Source organism: Plectropomus leopardus, chromosome 11 (assembly GCF_008729295.1).
Source record: "Plectropomus leopardus isolate mb chromosome 11, YSFRI_Pleo_2.0, whole genome shotgun sequence".
Taxonomy (NCBI): domain Eukaryota; kingdom Metazoa; phylum Chordata; class Actinopteri; order Perciformes; family Serranidae; genus Plectropomus; species Plectropomus leopardus.
This window is the reverse complement of record NC_056473.1, coordinates 3468407-3491493: the sequence shown is the minus strand read 5'-3', so window position 1 is coordinate 3491493 and position 23087 is coordinate 3468407. Positions and strand designations below refer to the sequence as shown.

The following is a 23087-nucleotide window of genomic DNA, read 5'->3' as shown; positions in this document are numbered from 1 at the left end:
GTATCTGTGAGCTCTTCTGTACTGAATGCATTTACTTCCTCATAAAACATTAAAAAGCTGATTTGTGAAGTATTTTTAAATCTACTCCGTTAACATCCATTTTGCTAGCCTTCTTTTCTCTCCTCTTATTGACACATTGTTTTATGTTCCTTGGCCCATTATACACCTGACGATCAGTAACAAAGTGCATGTGCACGACATATAAACAAATCAAGCTTACACTCATTATAACATGGCTCCATAGCGCCACTAGTGTTTAAAAAATAATGAATGAATAAGTTTTGTAAGGTGATAAATGGAAGTGCTCTGAGGGACGAGAGGATCCAACCTGTTGAGGAATATGCTGCTGACATCATCATGGGTGATGGGCGGTTTCTTGGAGCTGGCTGCCATGCGGAGTGGCCTCAGGAAGTTGTTCACCAGGATGTGAAGCTGCTGGACGTACTCGGCCTCTGAGTCCAACATGCTGAACACCACCTGGTTCCTCTTCCTCATACTCTCTGCATGTGGTGAGCGGATGTAATCCTGGATGATTGTCTTCCACTTCCTCCTGCAGATCCAGCCTCGCAAGAAGCTCTGGACCTGGGATTTTTTAAAGGTGGTTGTTAGTTTCTTAGCATCTTAAGATACTCTAAAAAAATATAGCAACGGTTTGAATCCTACTTTTTTGATTTTCTTGATTTCTGTGTCGTCATCGGTTGGCACGGCCGCAGGGCTGGCGCCAATCTTTTCGTTGTCTTTGAGCAGTGTGGAGATCTGCCGCAGAGGCAACCACAAGAAAGACCAATCATTCCCACTCACATATTTCTCCTCTTCTCACTTACTGTAGCAGCATGAAAACAAAGTGACTGAGTCAACAGGACATGACCTGTGAGCACTGTCAACACTGAGACATTAGCCTGACTAAGCTGTGCTCACTTGGCTGGTACCAAGTCTGCATCAATATTTATTTACATTGGTCATTTTAATGCAATATGTACCAAACTGTCCTGCATGTTGACAAGAGGTAAACAGGTGCTAAAAAAAAGACAAACTACAGCTGCCTTAAACTGTTTGAAGCTAAGTGTCTCAATTTACTTTGTAGATGGCGAGAGAGTTAATTGTCATTGCATTTCATAGAAGAGATGTAATATAAAGCCTTGTTCATGCATATTCAGCACATAATTTGATTTCAAGCATCACATTTGCACATTAAAGTAAAATGACTATTTGATGTGAAGAATACAGCCGGGGATGCAGCCCTTTTCGAGGCATTGTTTCTGAGAGGAGATGCAAAGTGGAGAACGGTTAGGCCGGTCACGTCTTTGTGACGGGGCAGCACTTCCATTTCTGTCCTCTCACACGACATTATACACATGCCAGAAAAACATAACAATGATCAGCATAATCCATCATTTCCCCACTGGTTCAGCTGTTACTTGTTGTGCCGGCAGGATGAGGAGGAGGAGGATGGGACGCAGACAAATTCTTGGAAAGGAATGACTGTGTGATACAAGAAGAAGTGGTGATCTAGTGTTATTGTGCCAGTTCAGGATGGCTGTTTACAGCAGATCTCACTAATATTGTGTGTGGCTGCCACATATTTGTCTATAGATAGGAAATCCTGTAATCTTTGCTTCTTGTGGTTTGATCAAAGAGGACAAAATCCTGGATGTTTTGATGCTAGCTGGGTTTCCATTACAGATTTGAGCAAGAGATTAAACAAGATTTTCGAAATGTCAATAAAATTCAATTGTGAGATGTCTGTGTTACTATTCCATTGATGTTATGTAATTTCTCTTGCAACGTTATGCGACTTCTCCTCTTGTGATAACACTGAAAAGCGGGTTTATTTCTATTGCAGTCTACTAGCCGTCATTATTTCCAGTCGAAGCTCAAGCGGGCGTGTTATGGAGCGATAATGGAAAGGGAAACCCTTTATACATGACAGCGGCCATGATTTCTGGGAGGTTAAAATCCACAATTTCACAAAGGAATTGTTTTGAGTTATGTGATGCAATAACGCCTCTTGTAGCACCTGCTGCATCATGAGTAAGCCAGTTCCTACTAGCACATTGCCACAGCATCATGTGACCTAGAAAAGAAAAGTGTCTCCATTGCAGTTTGAAATATGGCTTTTTTGAACCACCTGAAATACCACCTCATGTTAGCGTAAAAACTTTTTTGCAATAAATAGTAGTTGTTTTTTTTCGAAACTGAGGTGTTTCCATGAAGTGTATTTTATATTTGCAATTTCAGTTTGCACAGTTTGAGGGTTAATGGAAACCGTCTAATGAGTCATTGGTCAAAATAACATCAACAGATCCCAAGTAGGATAATGTCGTGCCAATATGTTTATCTTACAAAAACAGGTGTATTTGGATCTATAGCCCAGTGTTCAAATTGTTTTCATTTACACTCCTCATATATACTGTGTATGTACATGTTTTACTGCTAACAAAACATACAAAATAACAAAATATTGAGTGCAAGAAAAAGAGCTATGTTTTCTCATTGTTATTTGTCCTGGAAATTAATACTATTGTAGAATTAGAGAAGAGGTTTAAACAGTAGGAAAATACAAGTCAGAACTGCAAAACCTCTTTTTCACTGAACTTTTTCAAATACCAACACTGACCTTGACCTACACGTCAGACTATGCATTCTGGGTATACCTCCAGCATCAGTACTGGACGGTCAGACCTGTTTACCTCCTCAGGTTTAGGCAACAAAAGTACATGATTAAACTTAAAATAAGTATGTTTGTTGCTGATGTAACAAAAACGTCATGTGACTTACGCCAAATACTTCAAGTTACATACGTCTGACGCAAAGTATGCTGCACACACTACAGCAGTTGCTTTGAGTGTCAAAAAATGCCGCTGTCGTATATAGAATGGGAAGATAAAGCTCTGAAGCATTTCTGATAAAACATGAGCAAGCTATTGAAAAAATCTGAAAATCTTTCTTAGCCCATTAGTTTACACTTTTGAGGCAGTCCATAACATCTGCTCAAGTAGCTCCCGGTGCTCGGCTTCAATGCAACAATTTATAAGTCGTGCTTGTTCGTCTGGCAGTTCCTGTACAAACTATACAGTAACCAATCACCTGACTTACTTTGATAATGATGAAAAATGATGATAATAAGCCAAGATCTACAGTAATAAGAAGGGCGTTTTTAATTATTGTACTTTAATTATTAATTATCTTAAATGGATTTGATTTCACTTTGTCATAAAAAAATCTGAAATCTTGCATCTCAGGATGCCAAACTGTTTCAAATAAATACGCAAATACAAAAATAATTTTAAAAAACAACATTTAACCAGTAAATTCAGCAGATTATAGCAACGTGTGTTTAGATGTGACTCTCAGAACAAGAGGTAAGATGTTTGTGGCATAATGTGTCAATTGTAATCAAATATTACTGCAAAATTTGGATATTGTTTGTGCCTGTTCTGATTGCATTATCTGTCCATATCCAAATAATGTACTTGTTTACATCCCCACTTGTCAGCGTAAAGGCATCACAGTGAATATTACCTCTGACTTAAGCCTTTCAATCTCTATTTCCCCATCTTCTATCTGTTGTCGAAGTTGCTTAGCAACTGTTTTCTCCGTCTCCACAATCTGTAGCAGATGAAGATACTTCTGCATGAGAGTCTCATGCTCGTTGGCCAAGTTTCTGTAACTGTAACACATGCACACACACACAAACACACAAACACACACACGCACAGTTTTGCAGCTTGAGTAATGAATTCACATCAGTGTGTGTAGTTTCATCTCACATTAAAGCAATCAGGTTTTTCTTGTGAGCATTTTTCTGTCATTCCTCATATGTTAACCCCACTTTTGAAACCATGGCAACATCCCCTGCACACTGAGCACCGACTTATTCAATTTCTAATTGCTGTGTCTTCACATTTCAATGATGTGTGCCTTTACCTGGCGTGTGATATTGCAGCCACCCATTCATCGCAGTCCTTTACATCTTCTGTGCGTAACTCGAGCGCCTTTTGGTTTTCATGGGTGAAGCTGACGGTGAAATAGTACTGAAACAAACAAGGGGGGGGGGGATTGCTGTTAGAAATAACAGGACTAGCATTAACCCAACATATTATATGTTGTACAGCGAGAGGAGCATTCATTATTGCATACCTACTTGATAAATCTATTATATAGTGGCTTAACTGAAACTTCGCCACTGCTTTTGTCTTTGTGATTTTTCAGCTGCTTCATTGCCGCAGACATCAAGCGGGTGATTTAAAACCACACAGGGCCTGGGGAAGCCACATCTTCTTCGCCCACCAGTGCAATTGATGGAGCACACTGAGGGAAGCCTCCCCCAGCTTGGTTCCTGGGATGCCTCTGGTTCCCAGGAGGAATTGCCATAAGACATGGAGGCTGGAGCCACGGCCAATTACATAACTGAGCGATACCTGTTTCCTAGCAACTGAAGCTCAACTGAAAATCACCACATTTATTATTATTATTATTATTATTACTATTATTATTATTATTATTATTATTATTATTATTATTATTATTATTATTATCATCATATAATTCAAGTCTTTTCTATGGGTTTTGTAGGTTAAGTACGGATCACTGATAGGAAAAAATTTGGGGTTTCAAAATTGTGCAAAATATTTAGCTGGGATCATGCCCGAGGGAGCCAGTTCCTACTGACAAGCGCATAACCATGGCATCATGTGAGCTATAAATGCCAAAAACAGTGTTTCCACTGCAGTTTTGCAAAATATGTCTTTTTCTCGAATCACCTGAAATACCACCTATTGTGAGCATCAAAACTGTTTTTTGATAAATGGGAATTTTTTAAATTGACGTGTTTCCATTTGGTATATTTCATATTTACAATTTCAATTTCAAATCAAACCTACTGTACTGCAGGTCATAAATAAGTAGGGATGAGTACACACACCATCATCTCTATCTGTATCTTTTCAACCAGCCATCTTATCCGTATCCATTTCTATTAGGAATGTTAGGGGTGTCTTAAATCGGAAAAGGTTGGGGCTGAACCAGAAGATGGGATTTTAAGGCCCTGACACACCAAGCTGACGGTCAGTCATTGGTCAATGTGGGGCAGTTTGTGAGCATCCATCATCTTAGTCACTGCTGTTTGTCCCCTCTCTTTTGTCAACCCACATTGGCTTTTTTTCCTGCAAATTCATCAGTGGAGCCCGCTGGTGAATGAAATCATTCTGATTGGCAGTTCAGCTTAGCGCAACGAAAAACAGAAGTGAGGAAAGAAAACACGCAGTTAAAGTCAAGGCGAAGTGAGATTTAAATAAACTTTTCGGGTAAGGTAAGATTATATTTCTATAGCCATTGTGCTTTTTACCAGAAACATTTCCTTATGGTTTGTGTTATTGTTCACTAGCGCTAGGTAAATATGATTTGTTCTTATTACTGTGAATTGTGTTGCTAATGTGCTAAGTGGCTACCTAGATGGTCTTCAAGATGGTCTTCCCGTTTCTCTTTTTTACAGATGACTGCTATCTGGTGGTGTGGAGGGGTATTTCCTCTCATGCAGGTGCAGAACAGCATGCTGGTTGGCTGCTGGTTTGGTGTGTCTGGGCCTTTACACCTAATATTTGGTTTGATGAGAATTTATTAAAAAAACCCATCCTCTCAGGATTGAGCTTCAGATCATTTTTGATCACAACAGATCGACCACAGTCACCATGAGGATTTTCTTTCATCAGGAGCATGGATACTGACACATTTTACTTGGATCATACTCATACTTATTAAGAAGGACATTATCTGCAGCCGACACTCATTACATTGGAGTTCTGGGCTCAGCACCCTAAGTTAAGTCTTTGCACTCAGGTGCTGAGTAAGGTCCTAAAACCTAAACGATTCAGTTTGTTTAAGTAAAACTGAACTTAATCATAAAAAAATGCTGCTGACATTGCACTTTCAGAATGCATAGCATTATCAACCAGCACCACAACAAAAAAAATGGATATATTTCTGTCCTGTTTTCCAACTCATGTGGTAGAACTGTAATGTGTTCTTCCCAAATTTGTAAAGCATTTTCTGTGAAATGATTCTTCCTTTGCATGTTTTCTGTAAAAAAAAAAAAGATAAATTGTATTAGATTTTCCAGCTGGCGCTCAGTCATGTAACGTTAGTTCTTTGTGCTTCTCTTCTGCAACTTGATTGGATGCTGTTGGACTGGTTCAAACAAAGTGGATCTGGGGTATTGATAGCTGGTAATAAACAGCGGTAATGTTAGTCAGTTTGGGAAAGGAAGAAAAATGAATTGATTTGTGGCACACTTCTTAAATAATAAACGTTCTAATCTTTGGGTTTGAGAAAGGATATCAAGAATTTTCAAGTGAAAACGTTCCAGTCCAAGAGAAGCCTTGAGTTAACCCTTTGAAACCTGGAGTGATACCATTTTTCTTGAGTTGCTTTCAGTTGCCTTTCACAAGTATTTAAACTTTTGTACCCTGAGCAGATTTGTTTGATTTATTTAAAAAAAAAAAAAAAAACATGGGAAAAAAAGCAATGAGCAACTTGGTAAGAAATCTTCCCTAAAGCAAGAATAGATTTAGAAAACATTTTTTTAAACAGCTAGGAAAAAAAGTCGATAAATGGGATAAATGCAAAAAAGCTAGGGAAAAACAGTATTTATAATTCTCATATACATACCTAATAGTATTATTAGTATTATTAGTTTCCAATTTTCTTAGGTCTTAAAGGGTTGAAGTTTAATACAATTAGCAAGTCTTTTCGGATATTCCAAGATGAGTCTAAAGTCAATACACTTCCACATCTCTGCTAAATAACATCTTGCTGATAGTACCTTAATTGCCTTTATAAAAATTTGAATACAAAACCTTTACATACTAACAGATTAAACATGCCCGCTATCACTCATTAAATGACACTATGGTGTAACAATTTGGATAAACAGGGCAAACATTGCTGTTATATTAAAAATAAGTTTGTCTGACTTTTGCAAAGTGGATACAAGTATGTTCTACTCCACAAGAAAGAGCTTAAAGGGCTGCTAAAAATATCTGTACTGGTAAAAAATATCTTTTTTATATCAAAGAAAGAATACAACCTGCATTTATAAAGGCAATTTTCCTTGAATTTCAAGTGTAATACATTTGTGTTCTTTGGTTTATATCATCTTTAGCCTTTTTGATAAGAGCATATATTACTTTTTAAAATGTAACAAAGACCTCAGAAAGTGTGCTATGAAAAAACAATACCACAACTCCCATGAGTCAAACGTCACCTTTCCTGTGGACTGCTCCAGCCATGCTGAGGGAGCCCAGACTCTAATCTTTGGCCTGCAGATGTTCAACAGGCGCCTATCAACCTTCAACTGATCATTATTCATGGCTGACTGCTCTTCCATCTTCACATTCATTAGGTATTCATCCTACCGTCAAAGAAAATCTATTTCTGGCAGAGAGGCATGTATGTTGTTGTAGTTTTCCCTCATGATCTCTGGGAGAGTACGGCGAGTGTCTGGTGTGAGGCAATGTTAAGCACACTGTCTGCTTCCTGCTTTGTGTTTATGGCTGAGTCATGCACCTTTAATTATCATTGCTGATCTTAACAGACATATATGAGATTAATGTGTCATTTATAAAACACATCATTTGGAAACATCAGTATTATTTGCTCTTAAATCTATGATCATTTGTAGCAACACTCAATGGCTACTCTTGCTGTGCTGTGACTCAGTAAATAATTCAATTGACATGAGAGGAATAGTTATTTTGTCTTATTCATAGGTGCAGAATTCGGGTGGGACGCAGGGGGCATATCCCCCTTAATATCTAGACAACTTACATTTTGATGAAATTCAAAACATTTACACCAGAAATGTGTGCATATAATCACTAAAATGCTGGAAATTAAGTGTTTGATGCTAAAAATTGACCCCTAGACCCATGTTACCGTGTCTGCACCCCAAAAGTTTTGGGGGATGCAATATTAACATTTGTCAATATTTCTCAATATTGAGAGCTTCCCGCCCCCATGCAACATGCAAAGTAGCAGAGGACTTCAATTCTGACAAAATGAAATACATTTTAAACCATGAATTGCTGCATGAAATTGGAGCATTCAAATTCACTAGAATGCAGGAAATTCAGTGTTTTACCCTTTGAAACCTGGATTGACATCATTTTTCTTGTGCTGCGTTCAGTGGCCTTTCATGAGCTAACGGACCAAATAAAAACTGTGTATATTGGTTACATTTCTTTTTGCAAACATAATGACCAATTTTGTACATGTACCACAAATTGCTAGAAATTAGTAAAAGGCAACAAGAAAATTACCTAAAAAATGTTTTTCTTTACTTATATGGATCATCTGTCTAATTGGTAAATTGCCTGCCATGTGAAACTTGAATTTGACTAATGGAGGAGGAATTTCCAACATCTCAGATAACCAGTCACACATTATGTCAAGTGAGATGACAGGTGCTACAAATGAATATGAATGTTTTCAGACATTAGAGCTTGAAAATAATAAGTAATTTCTAAAAATAAAGGAACCTGGTAAGGCATCTTTACTTTGTAAGATATACATTGTTTTCCTGGTTTTTGTATTGATACTTTTTTTTATCACAGTATATTGTGCTGTGTATGTTTTCTGTTTACTGTGATGTACGGCAGTTACTTTACTTAACTGAAAATACAGTAAAAGTTTTCTGGCATACCCTGTCCTGGTGGTTAATTTTTTTGTCTTTTTCCCTAGTGTTTCTCATCTTGTGTTTCCTGTTTTATTTTGATACTTACATGTTGTCTAGTTCCAGGTCTCTTCACTCTCTGCCCTCCTGTGTTTCCCGCCTGTGTGATTACCTGCCCTGTCCTAATGTGCTGCACCTGTGTCTCGTTGTCTCCTCTTGCTTAAGAGTATTTAATCTGCGAATTCTCCTCCCTTTTCCATCGTGATAGCTTATCAGCTGTTTTGGATTTTGACCTTGCCTTTTTGTCTTGTAGACTTTATACTTTCATCCTGTGAAGTTTCTGTGTACAAACTCTGCCTGATTAAAGAACTGTTCTTTGCTGAGTTTTCCTGAGTCAAGTCTGCATTCTTGAGTCCCTCCTGTGTTCACTGCCATACTGACAAAACATCTCAACATTTTGATCATTTTGGTGGCATTGACTATTTCTACAAGAAAATGATTTTGTTTTGAAGCATGAGTTTACTGTTTTGGGTGAGATATGACCTTTTGCAGTTGAGTTATGGTGTGTGCTGAACCATAGAGGCTATTTTGGCAAATGAGTTTTGAGAATGTTATTTCTGTAAAAAGAAATGAGCCAAAGCAATAGAGAAAAACTGTATTTGGCTATGTAATATATGAACTGTACAGAAAATTAACCAAAAAATGTCCCGCAAACTAAAAATAATAATAGTGTTTTTATATTTGAAATTTATGTGACAAAAAATTACATAAAGTAGATATATATTTACATATCAGCACTTCTTAGAGTTTTTTAAAAAAAAATTTGAAATTTTTTTGTTTTGCTTATTTTCAGGTTATTTTCTTGTAACGTTACTTTTTTTTGTGCAAATTTTGGGGCCACGTTTTGTTAAATTGTTGCATTCTCTCCATGTTTTTTTGAAAGAATTCAAACCATTTGACTCAAATGGTTAGTGCTCACATATTTTTAGAGGAGGACCCCAAAATCCCCTGCTTCGTTTGTGTCCACCCCCCAGTGTTGAAGTGAAACCTTTGCCCTTGGTCGTGTATAATTATTGTTGACTGATCAACAGCTTGTTTGTATTGTTGCAACACTATAAAAGGACTTTCCTGAATCACTTAATGAGATCTATACTGTGGTATATTCCCTGGAGAACTAAGTTTTGGTAATTACTCTACTTGAATCTGCTTTCATTTTAATGAGCAGCTTTAGTTTGGATATAAGTCTTCTTCATACCAACATGGCATCATACTTTACTGCTGCATATTAGTAAGATCTTTAGATTTACAGCCTCTTGCTTGTGAAGCATCTCGTGTTATTGGTCTCAGCGCTGCTGTTTCCCAGTTTGAGCAAGCTGTGTTTTCTATAAATGGACACTGACCCCTCCGAGGTACTGCAAGGAACAAATTTAGACCAGATAGTGCTCGCATTAATAGGAGAAGATGCGACATGAACTACTTCTCCTCTCGCTATTACTGGCCTCTTCCTACTGCATCATTCTTTAGGATGCAAATAAGGGTTGCCATAGAAACCTTGGGCTCAAACGCATTATCATTTTCACACTAACTCCATTTGAGGATAAATATAATGTGGGGATTATGGTGGATTGGTGAAACCACAAAAGAACAAATCCAGGTGGGGATGGAGATAGAGGTGATGTTGTCTTGTTTGTCCTTGTTAAGGATGTTTGTTTGTTTACAATGAGGGGGAACTGTCCAGCAGCCTGTCACATTAGTCAGTCATTATTTGTGCTCCTCTTAGTGCTTTCACTCGCAGGATTCGCAGAACAAAAAGCATCTTCTCCCAACTTCATCATGAATTCAGTCCATCAGGCTTTTCTCAGCGTGTTCACATTTAAAAACTATACAATGCAGAGGAAACAGCACTGCTTACAAAAAAATAATCCAAATTTCTTTCAGGGGAGGCTTTTAAAGCAACTGTAAGAGCACAACATTAGCCTGTGTGTTGCATTCTGCTTCGTCAGCACAAAGGCAGCTGTTCACAGGAAGAGCCTGGACTCAGTTTGGATTGCAGCCCTACCTACAGAGTCAGGCACAGAGCCTGGAGAGAGGAGAGGAGGGGAGAGGAGAGCCAGTGGCAGTGAGGCATTATGTTCCTCGACTGTTTGTTCCCAAGAACAATGTCAGCAGACCTGTTAACCTTTCTACTCTCCATGTTTTACTGCGTTAAGAAGCAGCCAGAGGAGATTTAGCAGATGGTTCATTTGCAGATATGATTTAAATGAGCTACATGTAGTCTTAACAATATCATAGCAATGTGTGAAATCCATCCATCAAATAAAAAAAACTAATAAAAAATGTGATGAAAGAATTACCATCTATGATGCACTCCAGTTATTAGACTGAGCCATTTCATTCAGGTCATCTAGACCAAAGCTGGCTGATCACTGGCACCCTGCTGTTTCTTCAGCATCAGCTGCAATCTCAACATTTCACCACGAGATGGAAACCTCGAGGCAACAACTTTTTTTTGCATGTTTTATTGGAAGGGGCATTAGGTATATCACTCTCCGCCCTAAAACGTCAAAAAAGATGATGACTGAAAGTCAAAAACAAAATATGTGACCAACCAGGATGCAAATGCATCACCGTGATGAGAACAGAAATCAATTTACATGTCATGCACCACTGCAAACTCTCCCACCAAAAACAATAATAAAAAAAGGGATCAAGCTCGGGTTTGCTGCAACCTAAAGCAAAAACACCGCATAGCCCAGTGCCAGGGCTGCTGTAATATCATTAGGTGTTAATATTGTTACCTCATCATTAATGCCATGCATGGATTACATAACGTGCAATACAGCAATCTGAAACCTCGTGCTTTTCTGCTGCGCTGGATTTGAGGTCATGATGCGATTGGGTATAAGGAGAAAATACGCATAAGAAAAGCGCTTTGTTCGCGACTAAAATAGTTCAAAGGCGTTTGCAGCGCAGGAGCAAATTTTACCCTCAGTGTTGCACCTCGTCAATATTTTAACATGAAGCCTGCAATAAAACGATAAAGCAGTGAGCGCAAGGCAGAGAGAGAGAGCCTGTGTGTGTGCGCGCGCGCGCTCTCCATACCTGCTTTTCCAAACACTCCTTGGCTGACTGTGAAGGTTTCGGTGAAGGCGCCCTGTCGCATATGCATCCCTCCAACAGGTATAATCCCGAGGGTCGCGAGCTGGACTCGTTCTCAAAATAAAAGAGCACATTTTGTAACAAAGCAAACCACTTCGTGTGCCATTTCGTGTTGTCTGAGCTCTTTTTGCTCAAGCACCCGCGTCTTGTACCATCCTTTTTCGCCAAAAGCCCCAGGTAGGTGACATGACCATCATTAAGTCGTATTCCCTTCTGCATTTTGATGAGGACACTTAAGCTGTGCAAGGTTAATCGGTCGTTACATCCTCCTGAAGTCGCTCCAGAGAAATAAAATAAAATAAAATCAAGAAAAGACAGGACGACTTTCTGAATGCGAACCACTATAGCAGCAGGCTCGTCCACTCTGTCCGACGCATTCACGGTGTTTGCATTTAAGTAAAAAGAGAGGAACAAAACGAGCAGCACAAGTCCAGCATCCTAAAAATCTTTTGTCATACTCCGAGCGCTTCAAAGGTCCACATTATCCGATACGCAAAAAACGGGCCAAAAAAACGGCGGGAGGGTGAAAAAAAGAAACAGTCTAAACAACGCAAGATGAGGGGGAAAGGGGTTCGGGGTTCGTCCTTTTCTCACATGAAATCTCCAGAAACCAGTAGGCTTGGTGCTGAGCTAGGCAGTGCTGGGTGAAGTCACATGACGCATGCTTGGTAAAGCAGATTTCAGGACCTTGGACAGGGACGTTTTCAACAAGATGCCGCATAAGTTGAGTTTCCTCTCAAGCCCACAGCAGGAAGTGTTGAGGATACAAGAGAGAAACACGGAGCATGGCAGACAGAAATCAGCCATTTAACAGGCTGCTGAATAAACGCATTTTAACCCCCCCCCCCAGCATAATCTTCATGCAAAGCAAGAAATCAGTGTAGATATTTGGAGTGGTTACATAAAACCGTAAAAGTTGCTCTATGACCCGAAGGAGTCATATTTTGGTGCAGTTGAGCCTCTGGGAGACAATATTTTTAGTCTACAGCTTAAAATCAGAGCAAAAATCTTTAATCTACTTCAATTTAAAGGCTACAATGTGCGTCTTGAGTCCACTATTGTCTCTCTCAAGGCTTTCAACCAGTGTGGGTGTAGGTGAATGGAACTACATTATTTTGTCACACATCTCAAAGTCAATCATGAACTGCCGCCCTCAAGTTACATGTCAATAAAAATAGAAAAGAAGATTTTTCTTAAACATAAAGGACCACACAATTGTATTTGCATACATACAAGTATGTATGTATGTATACCATATATATATATATATATATATATATATATATATAAATGTATGCATAGGCATAGGTTTTGGGGGGTGGGTGGGTGGTGATGAATGAAATTAAATTTAAAACATTAGCTTTTGTTCCTCAAAGTTAATAAATTAATAAATAAATATAAAAAAAGCTTCATATGTTTGTTGTGACAATAAACACCTGAATCGACATCAGTTGTTTTTTTGATGCATTGAGACTCCTACCACTAAAGAAAAAATGGTGTGATTTCTTTCAAAAAACATGGGCAAAACATACTGAGCTACTTGGAAAGAAATGTTCAGCAAACCTAAAAAATATTAGCTAAACAAAGGAAAAATGCAATTTTTGGAGGTCATTTTTGTTGTCTTTTTAACTTTTCTTTTTCCTTCTTTCTTTGTGATTATTTTCATGTAATTTGTTTGTAACTTTCTACAATTTTTTTTTTTTTTTTTTACAAATTTTTAAGTTATTCATTAAGTTGCTAGTTGCCACCTTCACATGTTTTTGTCAAAACCAAGCCAAATTGCTCAGGTTTCAAATTGACATTTATGAACTGCTGCATTCAATTTCACCAGATTGTAGGAAATTATATGTTTGACCCTTCAAATTTCCATGAAGACAACACTAAACTCCTGTTTTACACTTTGTCTTCCCTACAATCTTGAAACAAGCAGACATTTTCACACAGGTGTTACCAGTTATATTAACTATGTGTCTGTTTTCCTCATGTCCCAGTGGGCCAGCAACAATACAAGATCCTAAAACCAAGGCAGCTAAATGGAATTCAGTCATCATTCATGTTATCAGTCTCACATGTACTTTATCTTTCTGTGAAGTCTTAAAATGTAAACGAGACACTCCACAGCACGCTTTAAAGGGGACTTACAACACTTTTTTCATATTCATACTTGTATTGTGGGTTTCTATTATAACACGTTTGCATACTTTCACTGTCAATGAACACTTAATTTTTCTCATACTGTCTGTGCACCTTTATTCACCTTTTGTCTGAAACGCTTCGTTTTAGCACCTGTCTCTTTCCGCCCCCTCCAGGAAAAGCCCAGTCTGCTCTGATTGGTCCATATCTACTGTATCTGTGCTCTCGGCATCACTGCAGCAAGAAATGACTATAAAGGTCCTTTCAGACATAATGCGATGTGAGCCACATTTGCCACATGTTTTTAGCGGCAGCACTGCACTTTGCTCAACCAGCCCATTCTCACTCCGAACTTGTCAAATAGGATTGTTCTGCCAGTGCTTTCGGCATACGAGCGTGACTCCAAAGCCAGTGTTGTCCAACCATGTTCTGGTTGTGTGGAAAAATTGTCAGATGAGAATATGCCAGGAAAAAAAACAGTGGCATTGTGATCATACACTGGCAAATGGGCCGGATGGCAATGAGTGCGTGCTTCTCATGTGGATGTTTTTTTTTCTATACCTTGCCATGTGCCTCTTTTGCCTAAACCAAACAGTGGTTGTCATTGCTGTTGTTTCTAAAAGAGCTGTAATGGTGTATAGCGGCACTATCTACTGAGAAAAATCACCACCAAAAGTTTCTAGAGAAGAGAAATTAAAAGAAATTAACAACATCAGCAACCAAGATTAAATATTTCTGTGAAGTTAGCATGTAGCTTCTTGTAGAAGAAGACCTTCTGTAGCATGCCTGTAGCAGATGATCAATAAAGAAATTTGTCATGAGCCAATGTCAGCTGGTCTTGAAAATAGAAAAAATGCTAAAGAAAAAAAAACCAAAAAAGGACTATTCAAATCTTTTACATATGCGTACCTCATTATTTGAAACTCTGCCCATGTTTTATATGAACATCTAACATTGTAAAATACAACATAGAATTTAAATAAAGCATTGTTAATGCTCTTTTAAAAGCTGCAATGTTGAGTTCTGTACATGGTTTGTAGTAAATCGGCCAAAAACTGCACCAGCATGTTCCTTTAACATCTGCTCTGGCTAAGATCAGTTGCTGCTATATTTTAAAGAGTGCCCTCAGGGGCAGGAAGTAGATAGTAGAAAATAAACTGCTGTCCCATATTGACTCGGTGGTATCTTACAGTTGAATCTAGACTCTGGAGTGTAACATATTGATGAGATTAATTTTTCTGTCAGATACATGGATTATACTGAAAGGGCAGCAAAACATTACTAAGACTCTTTGAGAGAAATGATATAATACTGAAATAAATCATAAAGACTTCACCTTTATCATAGCAATGTGTGAAAGAGTAAATCGTAGTTGTTTGTCTTTTATCTCCCATTCCCCCAAATCCCCCCTTTCCTGGTGGTCATTTATGCACTTTTGTGAGTTGTAACTGTAAATATTCCTGTTTCCTAGAAATGACCATCTATTCTCAGACACCTAAGATTACCTTGAAGGCACTATGTGTAGGGTTTGCTCATTATTGCATTATTTCATTATTAACATCATTACAAGGATGTTATTGTTTTTTTCCCCCTTATAACACACATGGTGCTGCATGCAAGAAACAATATACAAACAACTTTTCTCTTATTTTTGCTTGTATCCAGGATTTGTTTGTTTGTTTGATTTCTGGGATTCACTGATATTTTCTAATTTTTGCTCATCTCTTAGGTAAGAGAATATTTTCAAGTGGTCCAGAGCACTCTTATCACAAAAGTAAAACATCTTGTATTCATAGTCCACAAATTGTTGTTTAACACAAGGAAAAATAAGTTGTATATTTGAGGAAGATTTTAAAATGCACTAATATCATTTAATCACATTTACTTGAGGTTTTAGAGGAATTATAATGACTTGATTTTTAAATTTCAGGGCCAAATAGATACTACTATACTTGTTGCATTGATCCAAATGACTGGGATTTCAGTGACTGTGCATCCCTCTGCTGACCAGTGGTGTAATTTAACTAAGTACATTTACTCAAGTACTGTACTTAAGTACAAATCTGAGGTTACTTTTATGTTACTTGAGCATTTTAATATCATGCCACTTTCCAGTTCTAACCCACTACACTTCAGAGGGAAATATTATACTTTTTACACCACTTCTACTTGATTTTTGTGCACAAATCAAAAATATGATTAGAAAATTAATTGGTAACTATTTTAATCATTGCGTAAGTCATTTTTCATGCAAAAAACATTTCATGGTTCCAGCTTCTCATACAAAATACTGTATGTGTGAGGACTTGATGCTTTTTCTTTTAATTATTTTCATTATTTATTTTATTACATTTACTTAAACTTTTGTGCATGTATACTTTTACTTTTAATGTTCCAATACATTTCCCTGAAATTACATTTACTTTGTTTAAGTTTATTTGACAGTGGGCCTACGCCAGTTTCACTCCTGCAGAAGTTCTTCTTCTTGCAATCATTTTTGGTGTCATGTCTCCAGTCTTGTTCAGGTGCCGGTCTTTGCACATGGCACAAAACCTGCCCTTATATAGTGTTTAGGGGGCATTACCTGTGCTAACAGGTGATTTATGATCAATGGGATTCATTATTGAGCACACCAAATCAGAGCAGATTTGGAACGTTTGGTGCATCTGGAGTTTACCTCTGTTTTTCTTTTGTTTTTCCTCACCCTAACTCCTAACCTCTTACCAGAAAAATAAGAGAAAATATACAAGAAATGTAAGAGAATGTTGCTGCATGAGGCCTATGGTTTGTCTTGAGACCATAACCTCTTTTTTTTTTTTTAATAACATTTAAATTTCGGACCTCTAGGCAATCAAAGTAAAACCATATTTTGAATGTTTTCATTTCAAAATGGCATGTAAATAGGGATTTATGTTTCTCATTTTAAAAAAAATTGTCAGATGAGAATATGCTAGGAAAAAAACAGTGGCATTGTGATCATACACTGGCAGATGGCTGAATGGCACTGAGCGCGTCCACATACAATGCACACGATGGCATCACTTGAGACAAAACCAGTTGCATGTGTATAAAACACTGATCGACAGTGTAATAACACTGCTGGTAACATAAGGAGTAAGAGTGTGCTTATAGGGCAGATAGATGAGTACATTGATGGGTCAGACATACAATTGACTTCCATTCGAAGTCTGGAATTTGCTTCTCATGTGGATGTTTTTTTTTTCAACACCTTGCCATGTGCCTCTTTTGCCTAAACCCAACAGTCTGACTTTGCTGCCTTATTTTAACCAATGTGATGATCCGTGCTTGTTGTGTAAACATAAGGATCAGGTCTTTTACTCCCACCATGTGCATTTGTTGACATCACTGTAACAGCATCCTAGAGTGTAAACAGCTAACACATAAGGATACCTAAAACATCATAAGTACACGTGGAAGGTCACTTACAGAGCGGCACCATGTGATGAGTCGGGATGAGAATGTGTTGGCTCAATGCAATGAAAAGCCATCATGGAACGACATAATTCTTTGGAAACAATGGATTTCAGAGCACAGTGGTGTCGTTGTCATTGCTGTTGTTTCTAAAAAGGCTGTAACGGTGTATAGCGGCACTATCTACTGAGAAAAATCACCACCAAAAGTTTCTAGACTAAGTTGAAAAAAAAAAGTTTTATCACTTGGTTTTATTTCAAGATGAAAAATTTCCCCAATACTTAAAACTAATTTGGGTTTGTCTTCTTATCTTTCATTTTATTCCCTCACCTTGGCGCTCAATCTCTAAATTACCTATCTACTCTCAGCTGATAGATTAATTAGTTAAAAGGGTGATTAAAAAAAGAAAAAAAAGAATTTGCATGGTGAGCATGTTTGAACTGCACTATGATGTCATGTTTGAACTGACAGTCTTGTGTGTCTCAGTGGTTACAGAACTGTACTATAAAACATGCTCCAGCACACCGCCAATATGCCTCTTTGAGCACCCAATTTGTTTAAAAGGCACAGGCTCTAATCTGCCGCTGTCAGTCCTCCGGCTACTTCTCAGAGAGGAGATTTATTTATTACTCCATCTCCATTGTTATCTGCGCTCTCTCTGATCATTTCTGCCATAAACCCCTGCAGGCTCTGCAGCATCTTCCTCAACAAGCCCCCTTTTTATTTGTCAATTAGTTGCTCACTAGTTAGATATTAACCCTAAATTTGAAAATAATAATGCAGATGGTCAGTGGCTGAGGGAAATCATTTGTAATAAACTGACACTGTGTTGGTAACAGTTTTGAATAGATTTGCATAGACACACATGCGAGAGGCTGATAACACTGTGGGGATTTTGGCACTGTGTGAGCCAAGGTGCAACACAACAGGGCTGTTGTGCTTAATGTGGAGACAGTTCATCCTGTTCTGTGGATCACTGAATCTGAAGAGGGCAGCGAGTGTAAAATTATGTCTCTGAAAGAAAGTGTGGACATGTATCAGTCATGTTGTGGGGACACAGTCACATTGTGGTTACTCGTCCCCATAAAATAAATCATTAAATTTTAGGGATAAGGCTTGGATTAAGGTTGGGGGTCAGGGGTTAGGAATAGTCTCCAGTAATTTAATTTTAGTCAGTGTAATGAAATGATGGAAATATGACTATATTAATAACACTGTGTGTGCGTGTGTGTGTGTGCGTGCACCCCTTAGTAATCTCTATCAAACTGAAACTCAGCATCTCAGTAGGTGGGTTTCCATTACGGATTTGTACAAAACTTAAGAGATGTTTTCAAAATTTCGATAAAACAAAATTGCAAGATGACTGCATTTCCATTGAGTGACATTATGCAACTTCTCTCACGATGTTTCGTGACTTTCCTCTCACCATCACATTCCAAGAAACACAGCGATGGATGCTCAAAACATTGGTAGGTTTATTTCTATTGCAGCCACTCAATAAAGCCAAACTTATGTTGCCGTAATTTCTTTGTCTCGTGTAAGAGTTAAGATCTTGGTCTCTTCCTCCGTCCACTTATACCAAGTCATGTTTTGTAGAATGTCATGTGACTTTGTTCTTCTTCTTTGGGTTTTATGGAAGCTGGCATCCGTAAAGTCACATTACCGCAACCCTGTGTTACACATCATATGAGCTTTAAAAGCGAAAAAAGTGTTTCCAATGCAGTTTTACAAAATATTGCTTTTTCGAATTGCCTGAAATACCACTTCGTGTGAGCATAAACATTTTTTCCCCCCAAAAATTAACATTTTTCAATTAGGCATATTTTGTATTCGCAATTTCAATTTGCGCAATTTGAGGGTTAATGGAAACCCGCCTACTGTGTTGTCTATGGGTGTCAATAACAACTGATGAGGGGATATATCTGTGTGTATGAGAGGATCTTTGCTCTTTACTTATTTAAAGGGGCCCTCTTATGAAAACCCCACTTTTTAGGTGCATGTGTGTGGATATTTGGGTTTCTGGTGGTCCTGCCAGCACACAAACTGTGAAATAAGACCACACAGTCATTCAGTTGTCAGCTGGCCTGCTCTGTAGTGCTGGGCAGTGCTGTGCTGAAACAAGCCATTCAGAAATCGCCCCTGAAATAACGTCAAATCAGGCTTCAATTCATTTGGTCACCACCTTACACCGCCCTAACAGGCCCACTTCCTGGAGTCTCTGGAGAACTTTTCATTGTATAAATTTAAAGAATTAAGGGCCAAAATGTGTTTAAGCTATTAAATTAAGCTAGAACTGCAAAAAAATAATTTCAATCGTTCAATTCAACATGAACGTGTTTCAGCTAACAAGCCTCCTTGCCTGTACTGTGCACCTTTATGACACTGCCGAATATATTTCTGGAGTTGTGCGCACTGCTATTTTTTCTACATGCCCCTCAATGTTTTGGAACATGTGCAATTGCCACCCCCTCATATTCAGTAAAAATATGAAAGTAGCAGAGGGCCTTTAATTTTGATAAAATTAAAGACAGTGACACCATAAAAAGGTGCACATTGGTTCAGAAACATGCATCAGAATTAAGGAAATTAAGTGTTTCATATGTGTCCCCATCAATGTTGAGATGAAACGCTCCTAATGATATTTAACATATAAAAGCACCAAAGTGTCGCATTAGAGAAGAAGGAACAAGCAAATATTTGCCATATTTTGCATGCTTACAGTAATGACTTAAATGTTTTAATAATTTGCAAACTGAATTTTCTGTGGATTGTTTGAATTCGTCAACCATTCTTTCAGCAAGAGGCCATTTGTATGTATCAGTTCCATTTTGTTAAAATGTAACTCTTTTATAGAAAAAAACATGAAAAGTAAATCCTTACAAACACAAATGGGTTACAAAAATTATAAGATAAGATTTCATTATATTGAAAACTGACTTTAAATATAGATACCCAAATCTTGCCTAAAAGCTCAAACTGTATGTTACATATCCACATGTTGTTTTTCCCGCGTGACATCGATGACATCTGGTCAGATATGTGAAACAGGAGGAAAGAAAAAACTACAAGAGTCATGCATCACTGTCAGCCTTGCTTGACATTGTGATCTGTGTTTGTGTGTGTGTGTGTGTGTGTGTGCACACGCGTGCGTGTGTGTGGAATGGTGTTTCCTGTAACAGCTCGTAGTGCTGTCAGTGTTCAGCAGATGATGCTGCTGTGGTGTCCTTGTCCTTCCCTGAGCCGCCTATGAAAAGGCTCCAGTCCTAATTACATGATCCACCAGGCTTCTAATTCGCCATACTCCTCTCAAATGACATTTACTAATTACTCCTTCCTTTTTTAGAAACAGCTCTCTGGATTCTATCCAGGCTCCCTCATGCTCATTGTCATGTAGCAACAAACAAGTTGGCTGTTGTGGCAGTCACAGCCTATTTGATTGAAAGTGAGTGAGCAAATATACAAACAGACATCTGAAATCCCTTTAAAGCATGGTGATGTCTTAAACAATCTGGATTATCCGAAGAGAGGAATTAAATAAAACGAGGGGGAATCTGCAATGCATTAATGTTGGAACAGAGAAGTTGGAGCCCAAACAACTTCTACAAAGAGGGCAACTGCAATTTTCTTCCCAGTGATCCTCCAGCTCAAACGGAACTGCTCCTAATAAAAAGTCATGACTTTGGCATTTTCTGTTAATAAATCAATAAATAAATACAAACTGACAATTGTAAATGCTAATAAATTGTTATTTTTTTATTCAGATATGTGTCAAGTCAATTTGAGAACTTCACAGCTAACAACATCCCTCTGTCTTTGGACCCTTAGAGTGACTAAGGAAAAACTCCCACCCAAAAAACGCTATAACAGGAAAAAATTGGTAGAAACCTCAGGAAGAGCAGAAAGATGTGCAATAGATGTCATAAATGCAGCTTCTTTTCAGCTTTAGGTCAAACAGTCCAATGGAGGTATTAACCCGATGAATGAAATATATAATGTCTAAAAACGACTCAACTTAATGTCATATATTTTGTTGAGCTGTGTATTTACATTATCCCGAATGTTTCAAACAATGTTCAACAATGTGTGTGTGTGTGTGTGTGTGTGTGTGTGTGGGTGGGTGGGTAGGGGGTGCTATGTGTTTTTAAGTTGCTCATTGCCCTCTCCCAGAGTTTTTGAAAGAAATCTAATTTGCACAGATGTTAAAGGGTTGATGACGGCATATCCCCTTTATCCTGTCTGGTTGCTCCAACTTCTGGGGAAATGTGGGAAATGTTATGTCAAAGAGCACCTGAGCACCCCTGACTCAATGCTTAAATGTTCATTTTGATGAATAATAATAATCTTGGAAGAGAACACCTACGGTTGAAATTAAGGCTGTGAAAGAAAGATTCTGCAGGTTTCTTCCATCATAAGCAGAAATGTATTTATTTTCTGTGTGTTTATGTTTTTACAGGCCAAGCTGAGTTGCAATACAGTACAACACGATTTGGGGACTTTAACTGGAATGGAGGCTGACATGTCTCACTGACAATCTCCAATGTGGCAGGCAGGCATTGCTCCCACGGCTGCTTCCTCTCAACTCAGGCTGATTCTCCTGTGTCAAGAGTGGTTAGCCGTCCTGCCACTCACAGCTCATGAGTGGGGGAGTGGGAGAAACTGGACCCACCAGACACTGGCTGCATTATGTTCGGGCAGTGTAGTGATACACTGACCATGACACACAAGATCTAACCTTCAAACGTGTTTCGCAAGTTACATTTTCAGGACAAATACTTTGCTTGTTATCGGAGCTGGCTGTGGCCATGTGTTGTATGCTGACACTCCCGCCGCTTGTGTAACAGCACAGAGATGTTCCAGGATCCCTCAGGGGCCACTGAGTCTTGGTCACATGTAGGAAGTCTGGGCTTGCGCACATGCAGATTTCATGTCTGCCATGCTGAGCTTTCACTGACCAGAACAATTTTGCTCTTATTTACAGTTTACCTTCACATCGGTCACTTTGATTTCATGTGTGGTCATCTACAGAGAGCACCACACAGAGCCACCAGACTGTTTAGTAAACTTCCATGGTGGCACTGAAGCACATGTATACATCATATCCTTAACCACAGTCATCGCTAATGTGTTAATACATTATAATCCCCTTTTATCTGAAAACACTCCGCTTTTTACTCCACATGCATGATGCTATTTTTTGCAGCCAGTGATGAAACAGTGCGTACTGTTCGAGAACTCTATTTTCGGAGCAGGACATGAATTATAGAGCAAAGTGGACAACAATGTGTATTGCATTCCCTTTTTCCTGACCTGAGTGCACTGAGAGAGAGAGACGTGTGGAGAGTGTCTGTGATGAGTGACCATGAGCTGCTCTTGGAGTGTTGGTGGGCTGTGTGATGGCAGAATCCCAGCTCTTGGCAGCAGCTCAGGCCATTGTGATTTGTGCTTGCTGCTGCCTACAGGGTCGCCACCTGGCTGCCGCTTCCTCCAATCTCCCTGGGTTACACAGAGTGCAGCCACAGCAGGTCTGTAATTGAATTTCACACATGTCACAGTCAGCTTAACTGTGTTTTGCATGCACCTTGGAAAATGTAATCTTGATATGCTTGAGGATGGTCGTGATAAGGGAGACTGTACTTCAGCCGCTCTGCACACTTTGAACCACTGTTGCTAAAGCAAATGAAGTAAGTGCCAAATC

General features: G+C 38.6%; 1 protein-coding gene across 1 annotated transcript in view; it reads right to left on the bottom strand.

Annotated features, from left to right (window-relative positions):
* The window catches only part of rasgrf1 (Ras protein specific guanine nucleotide releasing factor 1), a 33013-nt gene extending 20462 nt beyond the window's left edge, over positions 1-12551 (bottom strand). The window contains exons 1-5 of the mRNA XM_042495965.1: positions 11771-12551; positions 3928-4034; positions 3523-3670; positions 664-756; positions 329-582 (exon numbers count right to left, since the gene is read on the bottom strand). Coding sequence (XP_042351899.1) covers positions 329-582; positions 664-756; positions 3523-3670; positions 3928-4034; positions 11771-12046 — 878 coding nt within the window. The 5' untranslated portion in view covers positions 12047-12551. The remainder of the gene's footprint in view (positions 1-328; positions 583-663; positions 757-3522; positions 3671-3927; positions 4035-11770) is intronic.
* Between the last annotated feature and the right edge of the window lie 10536 nt (positions 12552-23087).